At 39.0% G+C, this 19,826-nt stretch overlaps 1 protein-coding gene across 2 annotated transcripts in view; it reads left to right on the top strand.

The window, feature by feature from the left end:
* col11a1b (collagen, type XI, alpha 1b) overlaps positions 1 to 19,826 on the top strand; it is an 80,906-nt gene that overhangs the window by 52,981 nt on the left and 8,099 nt on the right. For both annotated transcript variants that reach the window (XM_082512110.1, XM_082512109.1), the window contains 14 exons: positions 3,013 to 3,120; positions 3,210 to 3,317; positions 4,416 to 4,469; positions 4,964 to 5,017; positions 9,713 to 9,820; positions 13,101 to 13,154; positions 13,925 to 13,978; positions 14,114 to 14,167; positions 14,433 to 14,486; positions 15,635 to 15,742; positions 15,924 to 15,977; positions 16,252 to 16,305; positions 16,676 to 16,729; positions 18,816 to 18,869. In XM_082512110.1, coding sequence (XP_082368236.1) covers positions 3,013 to 3,120; positions 3,210 to 3,317; positions 4,416 to 4,469; positions 4,964 to 5,017; positions 9,713 to 9,820; positions 13,101 to 13,154; positions 13,925 to 13,978; positions 14,114 to 14,167; positions 14,433 to 14,486; positions 15,635 to 15,742; positions 15,924 to 15,977; positions 16,252 to 16,305; positions 16,676 to 16,729; positions 18,816 to 18,869 — 972 coding nt within the window. The remainder of the gene's footprint in view (positions 1 to 3,012; positions 3,121 to 3,209; positions 3,318 to 4,415; positions 4,470 to 4,963; positions 5,018 to 9,712; positions 9,821 to 13,100; positions 13,155 to 13,924; positions 13,979 to 14,113; positions 14,168 to 14,432; positions 14,487 to 15,634; positions 15,743 to 15,923; positions 15,978 to 16,251; positions 16,306 to 16,675; positions 16,730 to 18,815; positions 18,870 to 19,826) is intronic.

The following is a 19,826-nucleotide window of genomic DNA, read 5'->3' as shown; positions in this document are numbered from 1 at the left end:
TATATGTCTTTGCTAATGCTGTTCTTTCTTCTCACTGCATTTCACGCCTCAGACTGGTGTTTATTGTTCAGTATAAAAATAATAATTTTTTAAATTTATGTAGCATATAAATCTCTGTACCACAATTTGAGAAAAAAAACTCTGCTTGATTTATAGTGTTTTGTCCAACACCTTTGCTTGAATAATGATCTAACCATTGCCTAATTGCTTAATCGAACAGCAATTCATCCCTGTTACTCGATTGGTCACAAATGTCTCCCTCTAATACTTATTCGTTGCTATAGCAACTGCCGTTGCACAGTTTTCACTCAAATGACAATTCCAAGAAAAGAAACAAAGTTTATCTTTCTGTAATGAACTCATTTTTTTTCATTCAGCATCGATCACAGTAAAGAATCATATACACTATAGCAGGAATGTCATCGCACTTGCTCATACATACTTTGTGGCCCTGAAAAGAAGCAAAATTGGGTGGGTAATCTAAAAAAAAAGTAGGGCACTTTTACTCTGCCTTTGTCTCTAAGCCCCTCAGTTTGCAATATATGCAATGAAAAGCCTCAGGAGCTCCAGCGGTGATTTTGTACAGAAAGCTGACTGACAGGCTGCTTTGAACTGGCTGACATTTTGTTCAAGCGTTAAACGTGGGCTCCCGATAATTGCCCCTGCTCACCAGCGACAGAGCAACACCAGATTAGATGACAGCGGATATGCAGAGCACTGATGAAAAGATGATGAAAGTGAGAAGAGGGGCGTTCTCTGAAGGAGTGAAACCATTTCCACAGCGAAATGAGATAGTTTTCTTAAATTGGCTTGAAAGCAAGCCATTGGATGGAAACGTGTGATAGAGTGTTTTGGTAGATTTCAAAAAAACTCCTTAAAAGGAGTCCAGTGTGCAATGCCCACGCACACAAGAGATGTGATATTTTCCTTCATCGATTTCCTGCCAGAGTTTGAGCTGCTGTTGTTCTGTGGGAACGTGTGTGAGTTCCGTGTGTGCGTTTCTTTTCTCGTCTGTGTGTTTGAAAGAGACTGATCAGGAAAGAATAGCACAGGAAAAAAAGAAAGGATGAATGCGACAAGTCACAAACTTTACGAGAAAAACATGGGTGAAATGAAAGGGCGGGAAATGGACTGAAAAAGTATAAAGTTATTTGAGTCAAAGGAATGTGTGTGTGCTTGTTTGTGCATGTGTGTCATCGTGGCCAAGTTGGCAGGCTGTGGATGACAGTTTGGAGCTTGGAGTGTGTCACCAGCAATGTCTATCATGAAACGGGCCAGGCATATGAGTGCCAGGTGGCATCTCACATCAGCAGCTGAATCAGAGTGTGTGTTTTTCGTGTGAATCAGTCCGAAGCTTTGGCCTGTACACATGCACATTTAATTTTATTTGAAAGCGGCTCTACCCAGACCTTCCCTGGGTAAGGGAATGCCAAAAAGACCTCGTGATCAACAATGTAGTGGCAGTTCATGTGATTTGGGGTACCTACACAGTGATGAGCACCCACCTGGGAATAGTGAAGAGCAGGGTAATAAGGCATGCTGATGTGGGGAAAATGGTGAGACCTTCCAAAAGGCCTTGGCTGGGGAAAGCAGCTCCGGCCTATTAAATAGATAAGAGTGTTCATCAGTGGCTCCCTTCATAGGTAAGCTTTGAGGCTGTCAGCAGGGTCAGTGTAATTTTAGAATGGTTATCAGTTAATGGCTATATTTCTAGCATGTCACAGCTTATAGTAATGCTGCGGTTAGTTACTGTGGTTAGTACTTCTAACAATGAAATAAAAACTTAAATATTTGCACCAGACTGCAAATGCTACCATCGTCTTGAGGGAAAACTTAGTTGTTGTATGTGCACAGATAATAGGCTTTTATGTTTGTGATGTTTTTCATTCAAATCTTCTTCACATTATCGTGACAATATTCTCCAGGAATCCTATTCCTTCAAAATTTCTTTAAAGTAAACTAACAGGCTAGAGCTAATCCAGTTAAAAAAAAAACATGGCGTTTAAATGTCTTGACTCTTTTTTTGTCATTTGTGGGTCTCGTAATAGGGACAGAAAGCGACAATAATATAACCGGCAACTGTGAAATGGCTGTAACGTAATCTGACAGAGGAGTCCAGCAGGCTGAGATTGTTATTCTAAGTGTCTGAGATTGCTTTTTGACATTATCCTGTCATGCACGTCATGCATGTCATGCATGTCGCATATACTGATGCCACGTCAACAAAATAGCTTTAGCTAATAATATTATCTCTACTCTGTCTACAAAGGGTCTCTTTATTCTTAGAACCAAATGTGTTTTTGTTGGAGTTTTTTTATTTTACTTTTTTCGCCTGTTTGACAGGTAGTAATCATTTCAGTCAAAAGGGTCATAGTGGTCTACTAGTCCCAGGGTTGTCAGATAGGAATGTTTCCATCCATTTGTCCATCCACAAGTAGACACAAGTGAAAACCTTAAAATATATTGGGAATCAGTATATTGCCAACCACGCACAAACATGAACTGTGATTTAACATTTTTAATATCTATCTATCTCACATAACACACGTAAGATTTCTTTTTGCTCTCTAACTCTATAACAGAACTCTAACTGTCTTATTTAGACAGCTCTCTCAAACTATCACTCGGGTTTATACCATTGTCTTTCTATAGCAATTAGCCTCTTACAATATTTCTGATTCCTGACTCTGAAGGAGTCCCTTACATTCTGCTTTTAGAGAACAGTCTAAACATGTCTTATATGCAGCCAATCCAGTCAAAAGTATTGTGTTTTTTGCTTAATAAGAGACAGATTTCAAGTATTGCTCTCTTTGATACTTTAGACATGAAAATGTGCCTTGAAGTTTAAAATACCAGAATTTTCTTTCTAGGCAGACTTTCAAATCAATTTACCCTTTTAAGCTTAAGTCTGGACAAAACACACTTGCTTTTTGCTCAACTGTTTCTTAGCTTTACTGTAGCAAATTGCATTTTTGAGTAAGACAGCAGTGACTGATGAGTGTTTGTTTACAGGGTTCTCCTGGAGAGAGAGGTCCTGCTGGCTCCGGAGGTCCCATTGGTCCCACAGGACGCAATGGTCCTCAAGGACCACCTGGCCCTGCTGGAGAAAAAGGGGGTCCTGTGAGTTTTTTTCTCAATTTTACTTGGTGAAATACCTATTTAAGTTCAATATATCAAGATTTTACAATATTGTGCAAATTATGTTTTAGGGAGAGAAAGGTCCCATGGGTCCTGCTGGCCGTGATGGCATTCAAGGTCCTATTGGTCTTCCTGGTCCAGCTGGTCCACAGGGTCCTCCTGGTGAAGATGGTGACAAGGTGGAGCAAAGTTTTAATACCTTAAAACCTAGAGTTGATTGATCTTTATATTTGCTACAGGGAGTTATAATGTTTTGTTTGTTAAAAACAAAAGCTTTTAAGTTCTTGGTTAAAGATAAAAACAGAGAAATGAAAAAAAAAACTATCATTTTATAACCTCAAAGAGAGCTGTCAGCTTCAACTATGAACTCCTCTTTATTCTAAAGTATTCTTGTATCAATGTGAGGCCAGCTGTCCGACAGCTAAAACTTGGCCAAAAGTGGGTCATGCAGCAGGGCAATGATGCCAAGCACAGCAGAAAATCTCCACAGAATGGCTGAAAAAGGGAAAAAATCAAATTGTTACAGTGGCACAGTCAAAGTCCAGACCTCAGCCTGAAATGTAACCTTAAGAAAACTGTGCATAAATGAATGCTCACAAAAATCAGTGAACTGAAGCAAGTTTGTAAAGAAAACAGAGACACAGTTCCTCCAAAACAATGTGAGAGACTGATAAAGTCATACAGAAAATGAATATTTGAAGTTATTCCTGCTAAAGGTGCTACAAGCTATTAAATCTGTTCACAGGACTATATTTATTCATTTATTTATTTTTTTTAACTATACTTAACCACAAGCTTGTTATGACAGCAATTACTCCCGATAGAATCTTACATTAAGTAAACAAAATAAGCACACACTAACGGCTTTAGAAATCTTCTTAAATGCAAATAGACAAACAAATCCATGTACTGAAATAGCCAGTTGTTTACACATCCTGTGTACCCTGAGGCCAGCAAATCCCACATCCACACTTGATACACTGAACCAGAAATTTGCATTTTTACATTTGTAACCATGACACCCTCTTCAATCCCAGTCACGTCTTCTGCCACAGCATTTTGTCAATCATAGAGCCAATGGGGTTAGACAGGGAGCCAATCAATTAATTACAAACACTCACCCAAGGTCTTTGTGGGCCAATCAAATTAGATTCTCTTGAGAAATATTTACTGCCTAATCATGGTAAAGGTGACACTTTAAGATATTAGACTTTGACTAAACATGGAGGAGAGAGATTTGAGCTCTGCTTTGTCTGTATGTGCTTGTTACACTGCAGGGAGAAGTTGGTGGACCTGGACAGAAAGGAAGTAAAGGAGACAAGGGTGAACTTGTGAGTCTTTTTCTTTCCCTCTCGCTCTCTTTTAATGAAGTTTTATGTCACAGATTCATTCAAATCAGTGAGTTTTATTACAATTCATGTTAAATAACCAAAGATGCTGATTTCACCACTGAATTGAGTAGAACAAAAGGAATAGATTGCTAGAAAATGTTTCTTATTTTGCCCTAAAAAGTCTGCAGCATATAAAATACTAGCTGAAGTGCTGCTATGTTTACAAAATGGTTACTTAGTTTGTAATAAGAATTGCAGCGTGTTCTGTCCTCATCTTAAACGCTTGTATTTTTTCAGTTGACTTTTGTTTGTCCTCACACGCATCACGTCAAATACATTCCAGATTGAATTAGATTTTTCAAATGTCATTATTCCAGGTAGACAGTGTGTGATGGAGATCAGGTTTAGCAGGCAACTGCCCTATATTTCATTGCTCGATTCAGATGGCGTGTCTATCATGTACATCTTAATAATCAGCTTCCTCCTGTTTGTAGGGTCCACCAGGCCCAACTGGTCTCCAGGGTGTAGTTGGAGCTCCTGGTCCAGCTGTGAGTATCTCATCCTCTGACCATCTAATGTCAAAGTTTATTCTCTGAAGTATTTTCATACACCGATAAGAATGTAATCCTAAAACATTAAAAGTTACACGAATACCCATTTATACTGTACTAAAATCCACTCCGAATATTGCTTTCTGTTTTCACAAAACTTTCCAACCTTTATTTCACCTTTCGTGAATTTTTAAAGACTTTCTTACCATCATTTGTGATGCCTACAGAAGTAAGTGCTGTCTTCTTAATGTCATCTCTTCATTACCATACTGGCTTCTGGGTAAGAACGGTGAAATGGGAAATCAGATTTTAAAAACATTTTTTTTCAAAACAAGCCCCCATGAAGACAGGGAGGGTGTAATAAGACCAAAAGGCTGCCGGCTGAAACTTGTTATCTCCAGACCTGCAGTCCAATAATGACGTGCCATTGAATCGTGTCTCGTTTTGAAGGACGACACCTTTTTATTGATTCATCATCAGCAACACTCTGATATGAGCAAAAGTTACTCTATGCAGGTTTTTGCTTAACCATTTCTTGCCGATTGTATGATAATCAGTTAAATGGGTTGTTTAAGTGTTTAGATATATTTAAAAACTGGACACTTGAGTCATAATTGTGCTTGCTTGGAGACCCTTGGTTTAATAAACAATATTTCATTTCCCAGATGGACAGAAATTAACAACTGTTCAGGCAGGTCAGGGCCATATTATGCAAGCACTATTATTTTTTTTACTCTTGCCTCTGCAGTCCAAAAACCTTTGGCTGCAGTCCCTGTTCATTTTAATATTCCCCATCCTTTTATCATTGTAATGCTGCACAAATTTCCTTTTAATTACAACTTTTAGTCCTGTATTAGAATCGGGGTACCAAAAGGACTTTTTCATAAAAGACAGCTTTTATCCCCCATCAATTAAAATGCAATTACAAATTTGGTATTTGTTATCCTGGAAACTCATGCAAAGCATTACGCTTGTGACCTTGCGTTTACAAAACAGGCTTGCACACAGCAATAATGTGCCAGTCAGTGCACCAGTCATTTCCTTATATTGAGTTATATTTTGCAGGGAGGCCCCCGCGAACTGTCTGAACACTGGGGCCAGTTGAATTCAGCAACAAAAGAGAAACTGTTTATTGAAACAGGGCTAAAAAGGAGATCAAAACGCGAGGTTTCGGGTAAAAGGGATGAGTGCCTCAGTACATATGGTGGTTTAGAGTTGAAGTATGTTAATGGGTCCACAACTTGATTGACCTTTGATTTATGCGATGTTTTAAAGTGTGAAGGAGCAGATAGTAGTTGGAGAGGATATAATGTGTGGGTTTGTTGGGATTATGCAGTAAGTACACATTGTGAAAGAGGGAGTAGGCCCTTTGCAAACTGGTGTCGGAACTGGAATCAGGTAAAGGGTTACACTGGGGAAAATGGGGAAACGTAAGGACAAGGGTCAGAGAAAGTGTTAAAACTCGAAAGAGATTATAGTCCATCTAAGAATACTTTGACTATGTGACTGGGCAACTGGCGGCGTAAAAAATGTTTGTATTTAGTTTTGGGTGTGGAGACTGTGGGAACTGACCCGAAGGGGTTAATTAAAATTAACTTTATTGAAAAGGCTAATCGCGTAAATCTCGTAGAGCCAGTTAGAGAAGAAAAGGAAATACAAATGATTAACAACCCAATAAACGCTGTTGTAAATTGTATAGGAAAAAGGGGGGGTTTGTGGGATGTTCGGGGATTAGTGTTGTATTTTTATCCCAAATAACACTGATCCAGATGGCTCGGTGACGCGAGCCTTGGAGGGGCTAAAGAGTCTCTCTAGGACCATGCATGACCAGTCGGGAATTGACAACCCGCTGGAGAGCTGGATGACCTAAGTGTTCGGAAAGTGGAAGGGGCTTGCTCTGTCAATTATGTTGTCTCTATCTGTATTGGTGGGTATTTTGGTGACCTGTGGTTGTTGTCTGATTCATTGTGCCCGAAAGGTTGGTAGAGAAGGTGATTGTAAAGGCAGTGGACCCTGGGGCGGTGGCCCCTATGTCCATGACCTAGCTGAGAATACTGCCTTGTACGGTGCAGAACATCCTCTACTCTTCCATCTCATTAACACAACAGGGAAAGTCCTGTTTCTACAATAGCTGATGGCCCAAGGGCAACTAACAGCTCATTGCTGTAAATTATCAGGCCTTAACAACCATTCTAGCACAAATCCAGCATCTGCAGGGCTCTGTGGGGGCTAGAATAGACCTAGTGAGACGGATTGCCATGAGCAGGTAGTGCTCCCGAGCTGCATAACAAATTATTTAACAGTTGTTTGTCCTGGTGAGTCAGTCTGCTCATGTGTATTCATATCTTCATAACTGAGTCCTGACTCGTGCTGTGTAGTTTTAACATCGTCTGCTCTGTTTTTATTATTGCATGTCTGAATGCTGTTATCACTTGTGGCTACACTATGTACCCCACTTTTCAATCCTGGAAAAATGCTTGTGTATGCTGGCAAAATGAACGATCCAATTTCCTTCTCTGCTAAGGCTTAACAAGATTTACAGCAGCTCAGTCACTGGTGCTGTTGTCTTCAAGATGCAACTGAGGTCAAGCATTCGTAATGAAACAGTCTATGGCAAAGCAGTATTGATCTTCATCAGGATGTGGTGAACATCCTGTCCTACAAATGTGCTCTTGTTTAGCAGCGGCTTATAAGAAGACAAAAAAATGAAGTTGACAAGAGCAATCTTGGAAATGTCACTTTTGAGAGGACAACACATTTTTAAGATATGAAAAAGCTTATTTCTAACATAATGTAAGGAAAACAAAAACCCCACAAGAGCCACTTAGATTTATTTCATGAACAATCTAAACATAAATTTTGCGAGATCCATTTCAGGTATGTCATAAATTACACCTCCCCGAGCATGCGTTTGGTGCCTGCAGATCTAAGCACAACCACAAGTAACTATGCTGAATCATATCTCATTCAATTGCACCAGCTACACTTTTTACATTTAAACAGATCCATGCAAAAATTAGTACGGAGTCTTAAAAATATAAATGCTCTCAGCTAGCAGTTTTAGAGCACGTAATTATGCACCGACTTGTGCTGATTAAAGTCCTACCAAAGCATTTTTCTAATTAGGACTTCAGTGTGAACTGAAAATTTCAAGTTGTTTCTGACTGAGATCTTTAATTCAGAGAGCAGAGAGCAGTATGTAAGTTATGCTAAACATACTGTTACAGTTCATAGTTAGCTTTTGCATTTCTTTTCATAAATTACACTTCAAATAAAACTTTATTTATATACTAATTAATTAAGACTAGATGAAGGTCAATCCAAGGTAAAAGATGGACAGTACTTAAAGTGTCTCTGCAGACCTTTTTTATTTTTACAGCCCAGTTTTTCTGTTTAACTGGAAGGAAAAGTGGAGAGTTTCAACATAATATAGTATTCAGTAAAGGTTTATACTTGTTTTTATACTTGTATTAAGTACAATTGTACCCAAAAATTGCCATTTGTTTCATTGCTTATGATGAATTGACATAAGAAATTCACCAGTGTTGGACTGTTTTCACGTGACACAAGAAGTAAGCTTCATACTTAGATGGTGAGCTGTTATTGCGTTTTCTATCTGTTTTGGCAGGTCCGGATAGTTTCTTCCAGCAAAAGCCTCTATTGCTCTGATTCAAGGGCACGGATGGTGCCAACACATATACGGAGGTTGCAGGCTGTGCATGCAGTGTTACAATGAATAACAAATTATGTAGCAGTTGAGGTCAAGCACTCGACATAGAGACACAATTCTTTTCTAGTCTCCCCAAGGAGATGTTCAAACAGTTAGATTTGTGACTTTTTTTTTCTTGAAGTCACTTTAACTTTAGTCCACCTCCTTGTAATCACCTAATATTTCCTTCTAAACTGTTCTGCATTCAGTACCATAGCCTGAAGCGTCCTACATGTCCCAGGGCTCAGTAAGAGCTCCTCAAGCACTTTCAAGTGCTGACATGCGTTTGAACTGAAAACTCCCAGTCTGTCAGCACTTCACTCTTTCCCCACAGTCTCTTATTTCCATCCTCCGTAGCTCTGTGCACCTCTGGCTTCAGAGATGAAGTCAGCATCTTTCACATACGCTGTTTACCATAACCCTTTGGCTATACTGTACTCCATCCTGCATTCCCTGATGAGAAGCTTTGGTAGGATGGCTGCTCCCCTGGTAGACGAGCAGCACAATGTATCAGTGTTTAGAACTGTTGTCTCTCTCTGGTCCATTCCTGTCGCAAGTTTAATTTTCCTCCTCACACAGTCCTCTGAAAAACCAAACAATCAAACTTCCACATGTTGGTTGACTGTGCATTTTAAATAGTCTGTGAGTGAAGTGAGATAGACCGTTGACCTGTCATGGGTGCATTCTAATCACTCCAAGAACCCTGGGGAACAATATGTTGGTTCTCAGCATTGATGGATTGATAAAACTGCAGTAAAATGTCCTTCAAAAAACCATTCAAGTACTGTAACTGTCCATCCTAATCTGTGATTGAATGTGCGTATCGACCCACCATCTCCCGTCTGAGCTTGGATATACTCTGTAACCATGAAATTGATTAGAAGAATGAGAAAAAAATCCCAGTTAATGATTGTAGAATTGCACTTGGTCAGTGGGAGTGAGAGTAAAGGTGTTTGCATGTCTTGCACTTTAACCTCTAACAGGGCAGTGATGGTGAAGCTGGACCGAGAGGACAGCAGGGTATGTTTGGCCAGAAAGGAGATGAAGGACCAAGAGGATTCCCAGGTTTACCCGGACCCATTGGACTGCAGGTATTCCCAAAATCTGAGGAAATCTGAAACTTTTATATCTATATTTTGACTGTCTAACTCTCGTTCTCTAAACGCATGACAACCAGGTCACGTTGAACAGTGCCTCATAGGTATGTTCATTTCTTTCCCTTGTCAAAGCCATCCAGAGCAGAATGACTTCTTCCACACCCCTAAAACCGACAACATTTCATCTCTCCTTACATCATTTACATTACATCAAAACAAAGCATAATTTATTAATGCAGCCTTGACTCCTAATAGCACTTTGTATTGCTCCTGGGCAAATAATGCTTTTTCCCCTTCAAGGACTTTTCTTAGCATAGACTGTGCTAAAAAATCCATCACCATTGTGAACATTTTTGCATTTGGCATTTTGCCGCAACATTAGTGGTGGAGGAGAGACTGCCATTGGTTTTTCCACTCAGGCTACATTATTATCATGCAGTAAACCGCTCCCCTCTAGTACTCTCAGGTCTAAGTAAGAGACCAGCTGCTGTGGTATTTGACCAAGTATTTAAATCAATGTACGGTAAATCCATTTATCTTTTGCAGATGTTTTTTTAATGGGCATATTACAGTAAAGATAAAATATTTGGTCCTTAGAAGATTCAGAAAAAAAGGACAGCAATTTGCTTTCAATGAGAATGTCAGGGGTGTTGTAGGACTTAGACCAGGGGGTTAAACATAAGGCCCGGGGACAGATGCAGCCCAGCAAACACACCGGTCCAGCTAATTGGACAGTATGGATGTTTTTTGCAGTGGGTTCATAGAGAAAAAAAGACAATTTTCACTTATTGACTGTAAACTTTATATTTTATAATTATGGGACACAGTGAACAATGAACTACCAGAACTTTTGTTATGTAGTGTCACTGGTCTGGCCCGCTTAAGATGAAAGTAGCCAAAATGTGGCTCACAATGTAAAATGAGTTTGAATTGACACACTTCTTGTTTTGCATATATAACAAGTGACCTTACAAATTACTGGTGTGTCTGAAAATTGCTTTATAAAACTGGACTGGCATATTAAATATACTTATATATGACAGTAATATTTTAGGGCTTTTGTCAATAAGTAACCTTCATTTTTGGTTCCACCTCCATGCACGTTTACCTATGTCTACTTCTATTTTAAATTTAAAGCACAACCAACAAATTGCACCATTATTTGGTTTGATATGATCAGAAGTGATTAATGTTAGCTCAATTTATTTGGATATTGCACATGTGGATAGTTTAGTTTAGGCTAATTTGGTTTATTCAGAAGGTTAGCATTAAGGTTACCTTATCTTCTTAGTGGAAAACTTCAAGGGAACCATCAAGCTAGTTATAACTAAACATCGCGAGAAAAACATAACAAACCTGATCATTTTGAAGGCATTCGTCTCCAAGCATGCACTTCTTATTTATTAAATTACCAACAGCAAGTCTCACAAATAGCACCACGGTTATAAGCCCTTATAGCAAAATAGCAGGTAAAAATATCAGCATGTCACCTATAAAACATCATACAAATATGAAATAGTATAGTAATCAAGGATATAGTAATCCTTCACTATTGGTTGTTGTGCATTAAATTCTTTTTTTTTTAAAAACTTGTTCTTGTTAGTGTTGTAGCTGTAGATGAAGCCAAAGCTGTTTGTCGCTGAGGCAAAAGAGCCCTAATTACATTTGACCATAACAAGTAAACTTAAAAGTGAAGAAGTTTTTCCCATACATAACTGAGAGTTTGTAAGATCAAGAGTGTTCATGTTACTGTTGCACTGCTCTATTCAGTCCTCCCTTACTCAGAACTCCACAGAGTCAAAGGAAGAGCGAAGGGGTCAAGCGTTCGCTCATTTAACCCAGTGAACCGAAGTTTTGGGAACTTGCTTTGGTGGCAAAGAATAAAGAAACGGCACACTTTAGAATATCTCAAAGTCAATTATCCAAGGACTCACCGAGGATGAAATTAGAGCAAAACCCTGCTGGTCAATAGGGCCAGATAACGTTGTTATTAAGTGCAATTGGCTTTTAATTGGGCATAATGCACTCGATCTCAACTCTTTTAATTATGTTTGGCTAAGCTGCCCTTCAATAGATGGCAGCAGCTGCTGCGAGCTCAGCTCTTCAATGCAATTATCTGTAGCATTAATGATTTTTGACTATGGGGAATGAATGGCTCCAGTCTGAAAGCCCTCCATCATTTGGGGCCATGTTTGCCGTGGAATATTGGAGTCCTCACTGAGCGCAAGAAATCTTCAGATTAAGAGGTTAAGATGGGAACATAGAGGAGAGTAAATATCAGATTTGATTATACCAGAGTGTGCTCATAGCTCAGGGCTAGTGTGGAAAATAAAAGGAAATGGCAGTCATAAGTAAATATTTATTGATTACATGTGTTTGAATGATGCTTGTTAATTCAATCCGGGCACCTATTTTGATATCAGTTCGAATATACAGTTTAGAAACAAGCCTGAAAGTCCGATATTGATCGACGCCTGTCACTTCAAAGCATTAGACATGGAATTGTTTGATGCTTGATTTATTTTCCCATTAGTACAACTCTTGTGCTTTATTACCATGTCTAAATCCCAGTCACGCTCTGTAATAAATAAGCCTTTCCTGTCATTACAAAGGTACAGTAAATCAACAAAATGGACTGAAACTACACGTATGTTTTTGCAGTGATCGATATGCATGTCATTTTCATTTTAGAGTAACTTATCATTACCGCTGCTTTCCACCCATCTTATGGTTATGCATGCTCCATCACCGGAGTTAAACCAACACAACACATAATATCCATAATTATGCCAATACACAATAAGCTACAACAGCAAGTGAGAGCTTCTTCATTTCTGTTAAAGATCCTCCTTCCCAAGGTGTATTCATACTGTTTCAGTCAAGCATGATTGAATCCCAGAGCTGGATAATACGCATCGCCTCGGCTGTCCCCTTTGTTTCCACTTTCCTGTGGACGTAGATGGATGGCGTTTCCACCCTGCAATTTACACAGGCTGATTATACCCAAGCCTCCAATACCCTTTAATTACAATAGGTGTCCTTTTTGACTAATTGTGTGTTTACTCGCTGGGGTTTTGCTTGTATTAATGCATTCTCCATTGCGTTGCACACTACAACCCCACTATTCAATACACATCATCTGAAAGTACCTGTTAATGAGCAGCAAAATTGTATGTGTCTTTACATTAGTGGATTTTCGAATGTACAGTTTTGTCTCGAGTGCTGCCTCGCATGACCTTTTCTCTGAGTTTTGAAAAATTTGTCTGCTTTCCAGGGTTTGCCCGGCCCTCCTGGTGAGAAGGGAGAGAATGGAGACGTCGGACCAATGGTGAGTGCAGCTCTCTTTCGTATTGTTTTCACGAATAAGCCAGTGAAGTGAGAAATTGTGCTGATTGTTTAGAAGTTCTGGCTTGGAGCTGAGTCTGGCGGCTCCACCAGCTGCATAGCATATGTAAAAGAACTGAACATAAGCATTCCAAATATTTAAATTTGCGTGTGGTCTGTTTCTGTGCACTGTGTTTTGCATCGTGTTTTATCATGTATTATTTGTTCACTCTTTTAAGAGTCAGAACAAACAAGCTTTTGCATGAAGGGCTGTTTTAATCTCACACCAGCACTTACACACGATAAACACAGATGCAGAGCAGCTTAGTTTTTTCTCTCCCTGTCTGTGTCTGACACTGACAAGGCACAATAAAAAATGTGGTAAACTACAACAGTGGGTCTGACATGTCTGTTGATGTTGTTGCTACTGCATCTGCAAGTAAGACAGCAGCTATGACAATGCTATTATTAAAGTTACATCCTATAAAAGAAGAAAACAATGTGTTAGAGTGAAGAAGTGATCGCTGAAGGGGGCCGTTTATCCTTATTTTGAACTCCATATTTTTTATGTTAATTCTCCGAGAGTAGCTTTTACCTCAGTGCTGCCTCTCACTTCATACTCTTTTTGAAACAACGCGTTTTAATGCCCTTCTCTTGGGACACTCTTTCTTTCTTCTGATTGGTTGCCTCTCACCAACAAAAGGTTTGAACAGCAGTCGTATGCCCCAAGTTTACCTAATAAAGGACATACGCTCTCTCCTCGCCTTTTGACAGGGTCCACCTGGTCCTCCTGGCCCCAGAGGTCCTCAGGGTTCCGGTGGAGCCAGTGTAAGTTGATATTTGTTTTCTTTGTCCTCCATTAGGCTTCAGTTACAGTTAGCTTTTTTAAAAATTACAGCTTGTTAAACAATTTCTTTTCATAAGATTCTTGTACTCACTGCTGTCTCTGTGATTTATCTGCAGGGTGCACAAGGTCCTCCTGGGAGTATTGGTACAATGGGAGGTGTGGGTGAAAAGGTAAGAACCAAATATTGCTCATATCTTTTTCAGCTCCTAGAAATAAAATTCTATCTTTTTCTTTGGTAAGTTTTGCCTGAAATTATGTTCGTTATATTTGCCGTTTCTCTTTCCACTTCTCAAGGACACTGCTATTAAAACACAAACTGAAAAAACACTGAGTTGTCAGTTGATACGCTAATTAGCTGATAAAGCTGGACTGTTTGATGTCAGTGTGATAATAAACTTTTCACAAACTAATTCACATATCACTGTGACATCACAGGGAGAAACCGGCGAGGCTGGCAACCCAGGACCACCTGGGGAGCCTGGTATCGGAGTAAGTGCTCTTTCTTGTTTCAATCTAGACAGCGTTTTTAACATCAAAGCCATGAGAACTGACTACTTATACACATCTAAACAGAGATTGCCACACAGTCTAGCACTCTGCGTTCTTGTGCAACTGGGACTGTTTTAACAATCAACCTATAAATATTGCTTAGCACAGCTAATTAAGTTGTGTAATTAGATGACACTTCAGCTGTCAGCTGTTCTACGGTCCCTCTAAGTATTTTTTACCTCTGATTAATCTAGTTCAATGTGTAGATATGCTAGCAACCTGAGGGCTTTTAAGCAGATAATTAGCTCAGCCGTATTTGCTACGCTCCACCCTTGATTGTGTCATTCATCTACCATCACATGCTAGGCTGCAATAAGGGTAAAATTCTGAATATCTTATGTTCTGTGACAAAAGTATGACATTTGTTGATTACATTTTTATGGCGATTTCATTTACATAATATGCATAAAATGTGTTCTATGATGCAGCACCTTGTGTTTGCCCGCAAACAAGGTCTCAGCTTTCCTTTCTTACGGTATAAAAAAGGAAAAGTTTTCACAGTAGTCATCCCGAACATCTTAGATCAGAGCTTTGCCATCAATCCAGACTAAGCCACTGCTTCTGTAAAGCAAGGGACACCTCACCTTGAGTCTGTCAGGATGTATTGACTTATCCGGTTGCTGCCTCGCTTCTGTGTACAGTGACAGATAGACTCCAGCGCTGCACGTCACAATGAGGTCAACTTTAAAGATGCCATGCTGGCATTTGCTCCAGCATTGCTCAGCTCTAGTGGACCAGTTAATGATTCTGGGCTTGTAATTATGCTTCAACTGCTGCTCTGAGTCATAGCCAATGCTTAAAGATTGCTATTACTACAGTCAGACACTATGCTGGACTAATTTGCTTTATCATCTGCTGGATAAAATAGAAATTTTCATTTGAAATAGATGCTCAAAGTTCAGTCAGTTGGGCTTTTTTTCAGTTTTCTCCTCTTCTGGGCAGTTTTGTGAAAGTTTTGATGGTAGTTGGAGTGACAGCTTTAATAACATGTTTGACTTGTTCCATATTTAGTATCCTATTGTCAAAGTAGTATGGATGGCTCTTATGTGGTCTTCATGGTGACAAGACATTGATTTATATTTCCTTAGGGCCCGAAAGGAGAGACGGGTGAGAAGGGAGAAACTGGGCCCCCAGGAGCTGCTGGACCCGCCGGTGCACGTGGACCCCCTGGAGATGATGGTCCCAAGGGTAACCCTGTATGTCAGCTGCACAAAAACACATACACACATCCATGACTGATGCACTATTAGAGCTGCCAGCGACAGCGTCATTGTGTCATATTTCTCAGTCGAGCTTTCTTCTGCCACAGCTGTTGTTGACACAATGTCAAATATGTGAAGCAAGCTCACTTTTTTCAATGCCTCGATGTGTCTGCAGGGTCCTGTCGGCTTCCCAGGAGACCCTGGCCCCCCTGGTGAGCCTGGTGCTGCTGTAAGTGCTGCATTTATCCCTCAATCAGTGGCTTCATGTTTGCAGTATCACAGAATTTGATGTATATGCATCATAATAATTATGGTTATGAGTTAGTGGATTTTAATGATTGTCAGTTAACTCGAAAACAAAGAAAATATGATCAGTTTTTCAGTATTATAACTTTACCTTTTCTTTTTATCTGTGAAAATTCTTTTTGATATTATAATATTGTGTCTCAGGACTATAATTGATTAATGGTGTTTTGTCTGCCTCATTTGTGTATTTTGTTTAGGGTCTGGATGGTTTGCCTGGAGACAGAGGAGATGATGGAGAGGCTGGGCAGCCAGTAAGTCCAACATTATCATATTACTGTAAATGTGAGAGAACGGAGCAGGATTTACTCTTTCATTAGTTAGTCGCAGTCTTTCTTAGAGTTTAACATTAAAAATAACAGTAATGGAAAAATGAAGATAAAATTTCTAATAGTGTCTATTACAAACAATTTCAATTTACTTCTGCTGTAATATATACAGTTTACAATGAGGAAGCTCTAGTAATAACACAGTGAAGTGAGTGTAAAAGAGACCAAAAAACTGTTTCATATCCATCCTTTAAAACTGGGTATCTCTTTTTACAGATGTAGAGATATCTCATTATGTAACATCACCCTCCATTTTTATGAAGTGGAGTTAAGTGTTCTGTCTATTCTACTTTAGGGCCCTCCAGGTCCATCTGGTGAAGCTGGAGTACCAGGACCTCCTGGCAAAAGGGTGAGTACATTTCAAAAATGATGCATGCGATGATACTTTGATTCGAGGCACAGCATTCTTAACATGCTTAGTGCTACTTTACTATCCACGGCACGGTGATACATATTTATGATCACATACTCGGGTCTTTAATTGATCCATGGTTTCACAGGAAATTTGTTCCGTTAGTTAAATCCTAGAGTAACCAGTAATTTCCATGAGCAGTCATACTGCAGGACAGTATTGGCGTATTGTGAATTTGACTGGCAGCAAGAGTGAAAGAGTAGGACTGCTGCTGCTGCTAATGTCAGTAAATGAACTTGTCACTATAATTTCAGGCACTCTGCACCCTTTCATTCACACCAGAATTCAGCTGAGATTATTTCATTTCACTTGGGCTGCTTTTTTTATGATGCCTTTCAATTACGGTAATAATGTTTTACAATTATCAATAAAGCATGTTGTTAATGTACCATATTAAAAGCTGCCACAGTGTGACAAGAGAGAAGGACACTTTCATATTTCAAGTTCTTCGGGGTTTTTTGTTTGGTTTTTTGCCAGCAGTGTGGTGCCAGTGAATATGCCCAATCAAGCACCGATTCCACACATTTCCAATTCAATTTTATTTATAAAGCACCAAATCACAAGGTACTTTATATTTTAAGGTACAGACCCTATAATGATACAGAAAAAACGCCAAAACTCATATGATAGAGGATTTGGCATAAAAATATTGTGGCACCACAAAATTGACTCCCTCAAAGCTGTAACAACTGACCTCAGTGCCTACGAGATGGGCTGTAGGACAAAATATACCAATGATTAGGAGATAGCACTTGCTTTTATGGAAATTTCCAGAGTGTTTCATAGTAATGTTACATAATATTTGTTAGGTGGTTCTGAAAAAGGCACCAAGTCAGGACTAATTGAATGCCAGCATCACCACTGGCACAGATTAGTGGCAGAAAAAAGTATATTTATATCTACAGCTAAGGACCTCGAGGAATAACTTTTGCTTTAAAATGAGCAGTCTGATATTGTCACAGGGGAGAAACATATCTCAGTGCCATTTTTCTGTACTCTTTTTTTGAGCAGTATTTTGACTGCAGGAATTGTGATTAAAAAGCTCTGATATGGCTTAAACACATTCATTTCTCAGTCCTATCAGCAACAAAGGGCTTGTGTGGAGATACCCTGTGGGTTCTTGGACAGAAAAATGATCACTGGATAGATATTGCAGCATTATCTGAGATTGAGGGTTCCAAAAACTATATCTACCTGTGGTGGTGGTGCTTTACTGCTAGAAATGTTATTCGTTAGGCATCAGGCGCAGTAGTTTGGATGTTTTAGATGCGATTCTGTGTCTTGGGATAAAATGGATGCGCGTGCATTTTAAAAACGTTGGCCTGGTAAACATTTTATATCCAGAGAATTTGTATTCAAAGGGGTAGTTTGGTGGTGGCAGAGGCTGGAGAACAAATTAGACCCCAGTTGCATGTCCATATTAATAGACTTAGCGATATGATTTTTCATCCTTCTCCAAGGTAATTCTGCGTTAGTTTCTTGCCCAATATCTCCTCGAAATTGACTCAGGTTCGGTGCTCATTGATGCATGTGGCTGCTTGCCTACATTAGCACACATACGCACGGGTGCACACACACACATGGCCGCATCCACACAGTCAGACACACATTCACTAATGCACATACTCAGTTGCCAGTGCTTGTAACCTACATTGAGGACTGGTGGCTTTTGTTTGGTCTATTTGATTATGGGTTGTAATGGCAAATGTCAGCCCACTTACAAGGTTTTGACCAGAGGCTGTTTGGTGAAAATGCTGATGCATTTTTATCTCAGTATGTTTGGAATGTAGGACAATTTTCTTGCAATGATGTTGCCTGGTCCTGCGTAACTCAAGGTCAGAGCATGCTTCAGATAAATAATTAGTATGTATATGAAACTGCTGTGTGTTTTGCAAATGTTGGATCATTTTACTTTTAGGGACAAAGTCAGTTGGTGTGTGCTTTTTAGCAGGTCTTACAATGATTTGTTTTCCAAGTATGTGCTTACAAAATCCTCATATTGTTTAAACTTTGTTTTTCCCAGGGACCCGCTGGACCAGCAGGTCAGGCAGGCAGACAAGGAGAAAAGGGATCTAAGGTAAGTTAGAGAAAGTAGGATTTTGTAAATTATAATCGTGTTTTGAACGGTGTTAATATATACTGTTTAATTTTTTTAAAAGTTTGGGTAATTATAACTATATTACAGCATTTAACCTAACTTATGAATATAATAAACGTGTTGATCCTATGAAGTATGAAAGCTATTTCTCTTACTGATGAACAAAGATTTGTCATCTTAATCTTCACCTTCAGCTTATATAGTGATTTTCAACTTTTTTGAGTACAGTAATTTGATTATGTTAATATGTCAAAATGTTAGCATGATTTCAGTTGATTTCACTAAAAAAGGCTAAAAAAATCCATTGTTCACGACCACATGGCAGATAGACAAATCTACTGAATAGCTACTGAACATAGTGGACCATTTAAAGAGTAAGATATTTCAGTCAGAATTTGGCAGAGACCAAAAACAGCCAAGGGATTTGCTAGTAAAAAAAGGACTCCACATGAGTAATAAGGCTGCTCCAAAACTGCTGGATGTGTCATAAGCAACTGTGAGCCAACAAGATTGTCACAACTCCTTAATGTCTTTCTTTGCATGTTGAAATAAAATGCCAAATTTTTAAAATATTTGCAAAAATGTTTTCCAGCAAAAAGAAATGTCTAGAAATTCTGGAAAGAACAAGCTACATCCATTCAAAGCTTTTGCTCTAACATTTTCTTCAGCTGAATTGCACACAAATAGACAAATTAATAGCAACAACTTATTTCTGAGACTGTCAACAGATTTGATTGTTTTGTTAAAGTACACAATTTTCTGCACAATCAAAGATAATGATTGAAAGAGTTTAAAAATCATTGAACGTTTTAAATTGTGTTGGGGTTTTTTTTGTACACAAATCACACGGTTTAAAGAATTGCACAAACAGAAAACATGACAAATATCACTTCTTTTGTATTTTTGTCAGTCTCCATCTCTGACTTATTTTCAACA

Source organism: Aulonocara stuartgranti (assembly GCF_965226115.1).
Source record: "Aulonocara stuartgranti genome assembly, chromosome: 18".
Classification (NCBI taxonomy): domain Eukaryota; kingdom Metazoa; phylum Chordata; class Actinopteri; order Cichliformes; family Cichlidae; genus Aulonocara; species Aulonocara stuartgranti.
The sequence above is the reverse complement of the archived record's forward strand: the minus strand, read 5'-3'. Positions and strand labels throughout refer to the sequence as shown.